The sequence below is a fragment of the Hippopotamus amphibius genome, chromosome 11 (genome assembly GCF_030028045.1).
Source record: "Hippopotamus amphibius kiboko isolate mHipAmp2 chromosome 11, mHipAmp2.hap2, whole genome shotgun sequence".
Classification (NCBI taxonomy): domain Eukaryota; kingdom Metazoa; phylum Chordata; class Mammalia; order Artiodactyla; family Hippopotamidae; genus Hippopotamus; species Hippopotamus amphibius.
In genome coordinates, this window is record NC_080196.1 from 13878006 (window position 1) to 13887361 (window position 9356).

The 9356-nt window shown below is 40.9% G+C and overlaps 1 protein-coding gene across 1 annotated transcript in view; it reads left to right on the plus strand.

Moving 5' to 3' along the window:
- RNF144B (ring finger protein 144B) overlaps window positions 1-6230 on the plus strand; it is a 76719-nt gene extending 70489 nt beyond the window's left edge. Inside the window, exons 7-8 of the mRNA XM_057698827.1 lie at window positions 1373-1462; window positions 2589-6230. Coding sequence (XP_057554810.1) covers window positions 1373-1462; window positions 2589-2729 — 231 coding nt within the window. The 3' untranslated portion in view covers window positions 2730-6230. The remainder of the gene's footprint in view (window positions 1-1372; window positions 1463-2588) is intronic.
- Window positions 6231-9356: the final 3126 nt, after the last annotated feature.

Sequence of the window (9356 nt, forward strand, 5' to 3'; positions counted from 1 at the left end):
ACATCAGATGGTGGTGTTGATCTTTGTTTATAGGAAAGTTGTAGAGCGTGGGTCGAGGAGAAGGGGGATTGTCCAAAAGCCAAGCCTGAGACAGACACCCAAAAGAGTGATTTTGAGTTTTGCTCTGGGGAGTTGGGTTTGTTTCTGCCTTGATTCTCATCTCTGCTGTTTCAGAGGATGAGAAAGTCTTCATCCTCTGCTTTGGGAACCTCAGAGACTTGTCCCCTTCAGTTATATCTTCTCTCTCCTGTGACTTCAGCTTCCATTCTCTACTCTCTAACCTACCCATACATTCAACTGTATCCCATTTAAAAACTAGTAATGCTTTCCTCAAGCCTATGTCTTTCCCTTACTGCCATTCTCTCTCTCCTTCCTTTAGAATTCAAGCCTCAAAAAAGCATAATCACCTCTAGCTGTTGACAATTGAGTCATTGCAGTGACTCGGAGTGCCACCTAGTCACACCCTGACTGTATTCTCCCAAGACAGAGATTCCTTCTGGGTAAAACCCAGTGGATACTTCAGTCCTCATCTTACCGGGATTCTCTGCTGCCTTTGCCATCTCAACCACCTTTGTTCCAGTGATACCATCTCTTTTGATTTCCCTTATTTCTGGCCACTGCCGGGTTCTTCGTTGGCCTACTCTTAAATGTTTGTGTTCAATAACCTCTTCACTTCTCAGTCTACACCCTCTGCCTGGGTAATCTCATCTACTTTGGTGGTTTCTTCACACTAAGAACACTGCTTCCTAAATCTTTTTCCCAAGATCCAGATCTATGCAGTCAGCTGCCTTTTGAACAGCAGAGCTTCAATGTCTTGAGTATCTCTCAAGTTCAACACATCTTCCCAACAAAATCCATCTCTATGTTGTCACTTCCCTCAACAAAGCCACTGCTTTCTACCCAGTGCTTTTCCCTCACCTGTGACTTTCCCTGTTTCCTTATCTAGTTAGTTACCTTATCTAGTTAGCTACCTTGTTAATTCCACATGACTGTATTGACCTCTTCTCCATCTCAGCCACTGGCATTTTATCTCAGCTGGTTTACTACAGAGCCCTTTAGCTGCCTCATTCGTGGTCCTCTCATTCCATACTACACCTCTCTCTGCTAGAGCTACCTTTCAAAGATAATTGGTCAGGTTGTTAATCTTGTTTAGAATCAGTCAAGAGTCTCAAGGACTTTAATCTGTTTTCACTGGATGATTTATAAAACTACTGAGATATCATCCAAGGATTGTCAGCTTGGAGTTCCTAGAGGCCGTCATTAATATCACCAGAAAGAGCCTTTGCTTCCACTGAGGTGATCTGATGGGGTTAGTATCCATCTCTCAATTCAAAACTGCATGTTTACCGAAACCTCTCTTTTTGCTTTTCAGAATGACATTTTCCTCAGACATTATGACAAAGGACCATGTAGGAATAAGCTCGGCCACTCGAGAGCCTCCGTGATGTGGAACCGAACACAGGTACCCTGATCTTAGAAGGAGCGTGAGAGAAGCCGGACTTAGAATAGGTTAAAAAGCCCACCTGTTCATCCTCCCCACTCTATTCCCTGCTTACCCAGCCCAGCCTGAGAGGTTCTGGGAACTTCTGGGGCCTGACGTTAATTCGTGTGCACACTCTCCTGGAGGAGAGGGGATGGGGCAGGGTAACAGAGCAGCCAAGTCATCAACAGTGACCAGCAGGATGAAGGTGAATGCTTGTTTCTCCTGAAAAAAAAAAAAAAAAAAAAAAAAAAAAAAAAACTGATAGAATGACTCTCCCAAAGCCCTTTGAGGCATAGTTGGTATGAAAGGCAGGGTTCTAAAATCCCATGAGCTCCTCCTGGGGCTTAGACCCTTCTGTATGTACTGATGTGTGTTTACGTGGCAGGTTCAAAGGAGTCCTGGTTTATTTTTAATAGCGTTTCATGTTTGTTAAAGGCCATGTACCTTTTGAGGGAGTCAGTGTTTGTAGCCTAGTGAACATTATTAAAATCCCTCTAGATAATGAAGAAACAGGTAGAGAGGGAGCCAACATCAACAATTCACCATCCCACTGAGCTTGTGCCAGAGCCCGAGTTGCCTTTGGGTTTGTCCGTCTCACCTTCAGTTTACTCCTTGGTATCTGCCTGCTTTATGTCCAGTTCAGACCATTGCTGGGCATTGGCTAGAAGGTCCCATAATTGTAACTGTTTTATGTGCTTGAGATGGTATCTTAGTTCAAGCCTCTATAACAAATTACCCTAGACGGAGAGGCTCAAACCGCAAATGTATTTCTCATGGTTCTGAAGACTGGAAGTTTGAGATCCAGGTGCAGTGTGGTTGGGTTCTGGTGAGGACCCTCTTCATGGTTTACAGATGGCCGTCTTCTCACTGTGTCCTCGCAGGGCAGCGAATGGAGAGACAAGATGCAAGCCCTCTGCTCTCTCTTCCACCCTCATGTCCTAATTACCTACCAAAGGCCCCCATTTCCAAACACCATCGTATTGGGGATTAGGGTTTCAGCCTATCAGTTTTGGGGGGGAGTGGCACAAACAGTCCACAGCTGATGGAAGAGTGTACACGTAGGAAGGCTGAACTGCTGATACAGGCTTTTCTTCTACATCTGCAGGTGGTCGGGATTCTCGTGGGGTTGGGCATCATTGCCTTGGTGACGTCACCCTTGCTGCTCCTGGCTTCCCCGTGTATAATCTGTTGTGTCTGCAAGTCCTGCCGGGGCAAGAAGAAAAAGCATGACCCACCCACAACCTAGAGATCTCCTTTCGTGTCCATGTGCCACAGACATCTGGGTTGTACGAGACAGAGCAGTGATAAAGCCCCACTTAAGTGAACTCGCCTCCTTCTCCTCGCCAGACTTTGGAAGTGCCTCTGTGTCCAGACTTTGAACGTACCTGCCCACCTTCGGCATCCAAAAAGGCCAAGCGCTGGTGCCTGTGTTCCTGTGTAAAGAGAACCGCGTTCGACAGTCCAGGCTGTGTCTTCGAAGCGTGTTGGGAAGCTTTGGGGTTGACAGGGAGGAGGTCACATCATACTGTCATCTGAAGGAGCCCACTGGACTGTTCAACTTCCAGCCACATCCAAGGAGCCTGAATGAACACTCGATATAATAAATGTGCTGCCGGTTATGACAACACACATGCCAACTGAGAAGCCAGAGTCTACTCTGTGTTGATTTGACCACCATGAGAAGCAGGAGGGAAACCTCCCATAGGAGGGGAATAATGAGGCTGTTTAAGGGGAAATTCTTATAAGCATTGTAATTCTTAGAAGAATTATAAGAGGGCTGCTTATCTTAGGAGTTGATAGGGGGGTTCTGCCGCTGCCCGTCACTGGGTGTGCTGATTCCCCCAGTGACTTGGCAGAAACACAATAGGTTTCTTTTGTGTGATCTCAGCTTCAAGCAGGAGAAACTGCTGTGCGGAGGGAGTTGTCCCTTCCCAGAAAAAAGGGCTGCAGCAGGTAAAATAATCTGGTCTAATTTAGTATCTCTCCCCTGGGTGATAAACTTTTCTTACAGCCAGGAGCTGTGGTCTCCAGGATTATTTTATATGAAGTATGGGTAAAGTGGCAGAGATTCAAAATCATTGTCGTAGGTCTCGGGGACCTTTCTCGAGCTCTCTGTTCATGCTCCCAACAGATGTAGAACTGGATCTACAAGTACACACTGGACCTACAAGTCCAAGAGTGTATATTAAAGTCCATAGGTGTATCTAGAATCCGTATAACTTGCTGCCTACCTAGAGTTTCTATTCATTGGGCATGAATGGATATACCCAATAGTACACATAAAACAAACATCTACTTAAAAGCCATTCTGTCTTCTGGGACTAATATGGTTTATTAATAAATCAACCTAAATACTTTTTGCATACTGTATATGTAAATTTTGGTTACAAGTTCATAAGTTACCCAAAGGTTTTGACTTGTAAACATAACTCTTTTAAAACAGCACTTAGTACAATGTGCCATCCCAGTTTGTAAAAACACTAATTGGTAATCGAGTTATGTCCTTTCAAACATGATTCAGAACAGCTCTCTTCCCAGCAAAGTTTTACTTTCTTTCAGTATCTGTGAGGGCAGTTGGAGTACTTTTTATATGTACGGGGCACTGGTAAAACGACACAAGATATCTGAGAAACAAAATGTAAATGCTTTATATATCTTAAGTGGTTTGGGTTTGTATCACCTCACATGGCTTATTTTTCCCATTATACCATCAGTCAGATTTTGAGTAAACGAGTTTTCAAAAGACAATAACTTTTACTATAATTGCCATCAGCAAAGTAGCCTGGTGCTTCATGAGAACTGTATTAAATGTTAGCGGATGGCTGTCCTTGAAGCTAGGGGTACCACATCAGGACCTGTTTCCCGAGGTAACTGGGTAACTAGACTATTAAATTGCTGCTATCCTGGACCTGTTATTAAAGAACGATGCTTTGCCTATGTAATGGATTGTATTCTAAGTGGAGATGTGTATATTTAAGGAAATTTAATTCACATGTACATATTGATATCTGATATATGTATAGTACATCTATTGGTTGTGTACATTTTTATTTACAGTTTGTATAGATCATAGATGAGAACTCTGGGAAAACTTTTGAACGGCAACCAACCCCAAAATATTTTTAATTATTCATTAGAAATTTCTCAATCTTAAGGGTCTTTATTTTCCTTTGAAACTCTAAACACTTCAGGAAAAAAAAATCAAAATCTTCTTCCATCACTGTATTTTCATATTAGTACAAATATAAATGGACATATATTTGAATAATTTGCTTTGTCTTAACACTGCCTCATGATAGTACAGGGCATTTATAACTGCTCAGGGGATCACAGGAACTCAATGGAAATTGAATTTTTCTATCAAGAATGTCTGTCATGGCAATGCACTCCCCCATATCAGTGCACTCTCCAAGCTTGGTTCCACAAAGAATCTTGAGACGGGCTGATTTCAAGTAACCTGAAATGCTATGCTATCAGAGGCAGAGCTCCTGGATTTGGAGTAAAGGTGGAAGAAAGCATCTGTGCTATTTCCTTGACACATTGAAGGAATATGTCTTCTGACCCAGATACTGTAAAAGAATTAGCTTACTTTTTTGTGGGGAGTAGGGAGTGTTTGTCAAATAGATTTTAAATAACTGGATTTAAGTTTTTAAATGTTGAAAAGTGCCTGGAAATTGGTGACTTCTTCCTTAAATCGCTCAACAATTTTGCCTATGTGACATTGTCGGAATCAACAGGAACAGGTCAGTTGGTTAAAACCCAAATATATCTCCAGTGCATTCAAAGGGCGAGATCCAAGCCAGTCTAGAGATTGTGTTTATAATGGGGAAAGCTGACAACTTTGATAACAGAGACTGATGTTTTCATTTTGTATGATTGGCCAGAGAAAGGGTTTAACCTTGGCCGCCTTCCTCTGTTTGTCAGCTTGATCCTTTCCTAGTGATTCTCTGTCTGTACTAGGTAGAAATGTGGGTCTATGTAATAATATTTGGATGCTGTGGCAAAACTCTTTTTGTGTTTGAAGCGGTATATAGTCCATTTGAAACAGAAACTAAACAAATCCTTGGCCACAATGTAATCTGGATGTAGTAACTCACCATCCAGAAAAGCTATATGCAATGCCATAACATCTAGCTGTTGCCCCTTCTAGAAATGTCTCTATGGTTATTAGGTAGGGAGGTGAAGAGGAAACCCAAATGGAAGCAAATTTTAGAATCTTAGGCATCCTATTTGTTCACATCATGGATGTTTGCTCTGGACTTGAAATCTCTAGTTTGAAAGAGGCCTTTGAAAAACAAACAATTCACAGTGTGAATTTTCTTGTTGCCTTCATCAGAAAAATCTTCCCTGTTCAGGTTCGAAAATCTTCATGGTTATTTGAATGTAAATCACCGTTTCTTGGAACCCCAGTTGTCTCTTAAAAATTATACAGAATCTAAATATGTATTACTTTAGCTTTCCCTGCGCAGTGCTTCTAAAAGACTCTGTTCATGATGGATGCCTTTATGTTTCTTAAAATATGTGTGTATGTGTAGCTTTAAAGACAATTTCAGAATGCCTTAGATGAATGACATTTTATGTAGCTGTTACAGTTGATATCTATAGGCTATTACATCTCTGTTGATTCATGATCCAGAAAGTTTTGTTATGTATTTAAGAAGTTGCTGTTGTATTATATTTTTTCAAGTATTTGAAAGGAAAATGGCGGTTTTAGTCTCTCTGGCCCCAATAAATGTGGAGCAGGAAATCGAATGTGTTAGTTTTTGTTACGCTGCTTGTTTCTAGACATGTTCAATTTTATCATCCAGGAGCCAACCAAGTCACTATTAAATCTTAGGTTCAGAATTGACCATAAGTAACCAAACCTGCAATACCATATTTGGAAGCAACTCTTGCTACCTTGTTTCTTAAAAGAAATAGGAGCAAGTGTAATGTCTTCATTTGTTGCAGATTTTCTTACCTGTGTGATACTCCACACAGGCCTGGTGCACAGGCGCTGATCGTTATCCAGAAAAATAACCAATAATTTAAGTCTTTGATCATCCTAATAAGGAATCCTGCCAGGCATCAGAGCCATTAGTTCTGTAAAATAAATGTTGGGCTCTGTGCTCTCTAAGGTCAGTTCTAACTTCCCACAGGTCTGTTAGAGGAATGTGTTTCCTTGTTATGATTTTTAAAGAAAGTATTTATATGTAGAGGGTTAACTTCAAGTCATTTCCATTTGATTAGTATTCGAGGCAGGATTCCCATGAAGTTGAGTGCCAAAAGTTGGTTAACAACTAGCGCTTGTGTCGCTGCAAAACTGGAAGCTCACCTTCCTATACTGGTGTTGATGCCTTTTTATTGAATGTTGTTTGCTTCTAATATGATACCTGAGTACGAAGATTTACAATTGACTTAGAATTTAAATTTCATTTTCTACACATTCAGTTTGGAGGAAATCAATAAGATCATTTAAAAACATTTTGGGGTTATGATTTCTTAATTTGCTTAATCGTCTCCTAGAATGTCAACATTATTTCATTTTTAAAGTGTGCTTATTATTTGCTGAACTTGAATTTGCATTCCCAAAGAATTACTGAATGAATCATTTTATACAGCAGTGATTTTAATTAATCCCCTAACCAGCAAACTCATTGCAATGTAAATTATGAATCTAGTGAGGTTGGAAGAGAATTACAATTAGGTTTTCCTGTAATTCAGTTATTTTCATTTGTTAGATAGTAAATCCAAGTTTTTTTAGAGCCTAAAGATAGTATCCAGCTCTACATTATGAGAAAGAAATGAATTTCTTCAAATAATTTAATAGCAATTGTTTTATTTATATATTTTTGTATATGCTTTTTAAAGAACTTTTGAGAATAACCTTATGAAATAAATGGAACAGACATTGCATCTACTTCATAGAGAAAGCAGTGGGTTTGTATACATGCCGGGGGTCATACTATTGTTAAGTGGCAGTTAGAAGAAGAATGCCAGACTCCTTGAAAGTACTTAACGTTCTTTTATCAGCTGGTAATTCTGAGCTAGCCTTTACTCTCAGGTTTGTGAGTCCCAAGAGAATGTCCTCCTTTCTCAGTTACCTGCGTCAATGGAGGTATCTATAAGAGAATTTATTTCAAATAATCATTTAGCATCTATGTTTTGGTGCATCGGACAGCATGCCCAGGGCAAAGGGCAACTCCTAGAGGAGAAGGGCAGGAAACAGGAGATGGAAGGTGATTCTTTAGAGAAATAATGCAGTGGTATGTATCCAATTTGCTAAAATTGGAGCTAGAATTATAGCTGCGTCCATATACTTACTCCAAAAGCCAAAGTGTTAACCTCTTCCCCACAAATAGGAGGTATATTGTCATCAGTTCCTTTTAATGTTTATAATCAAGACTCAAAGTGATGAGCTCAGATCCAAATTCTTTCCTATTAACATTACTCGTACTCTAAAGTGTATTTGTGGCTTAGCATTAAATAAATCAATCGATCAGCAGTTTCAAAAGCAAGAAAAGAGACTCTAAATAATGAAATTAATGAATTTCTGATCTGTTTAAAGAAGTGCTTTGAATTCCATTTTCTGAATAAACTTTCTTTCAATTTTATCAGTTTTCCTTTTTGTGTGTGTTAAGACTAGGATTTAGGCTTTTGATGAGAAGCAGATTAAATCTAATGTTAGCCATTTTATCTTGTGATTCCTTAATGACCTGGCATGATTTGAGGGGGTATATTTTCTTTTGGGGGGAGGGATGGGTGGTTGACATTAATGCTATTGAACATATTTAAATAAAATGAACATGAAGATTTTCTCGAGGTGAGTTGTGAGACTTCTGATTATTCATCAGCCTGAACTGATTTTTTTTGAAGTCAAGCCAGTTTGTTTAACTAAAAGCAAACAAGTGCAGAAATCCATACACTGCCCTGCATGGTGCATCCCAAATTCCAGCCTGGCCTTAGGACTTTGGCACCACAAAGTCACGTGAACAAGGTTGGGAGAGGGTTGGTACATCTGTGTCACTCCAGGCAGAGCAGGCAGTGTCCTCCGTTCTCTCTGCCCTTTGCCGATCCAGGCAGTGTGGGGTTGGGGGACAGACATCCAGTTTGTAATAAGTGGGTTCAGTTGCAGGCCTGGCTTTGCTTTTTTTTTTTTTTTTTATAAATTTATTTATTTACTTATTTATTTTATTGGCTGTTGGGTCTCTTTTGCTGTGCGCGGGCTTTCTTTTAGTTGCGGTGAGTGGCGGCTACTCTTCATTGTGGTGCGCGGGCTCCTCATTGCCGTGGCTTCTCTTGTTGCAGAGCACGGGCTCTAGGCGCATGGGCTTCAGTAGTTGCAGCACATGGGCTCAATAGTTGTGGCTCATGGGCTCTAAAGCGCAGGCTCAATTGTTGTGGCACACGGGCTTAGTTGCTCTGCGGCATGTGGCATCTTCCTGGAGCAGGGATTGAACCCATGTCCCCTGTACTGGCAGGCGGATTCTTAACCACTGTGTCACCTAGGAAGCCCCTGGCTTTGCTCTTGACTGGTGGTGTGTTTCGGGGCCAGCCATTTATCACATGGTGTCATTTCATCCGTCTTAGCACAGGCTTAGGAGGATAGGATGAGATTACGGATGTCAAAATGTTTCTAATTGTTTATTGGGAGGGGAGAGGAGAGGGAGCAATTGTACTGTGTGTGCTGTGAGTTTGGGTGACGAGTTGGCAGCCAGACACTGTTTTCAAAAGAGGAGAAAGCACTAAGAGAGGGTGGGAGGGTAATTCAAAAAGACACATGCACTCCAATGTTCACTGCAGCACTATTTACAATAGCCAGGACATGGAAGCAACCTAAATGTCCATCAACAGATGAATGGATAAAGAAGATGTGGTACATATATACAATGGA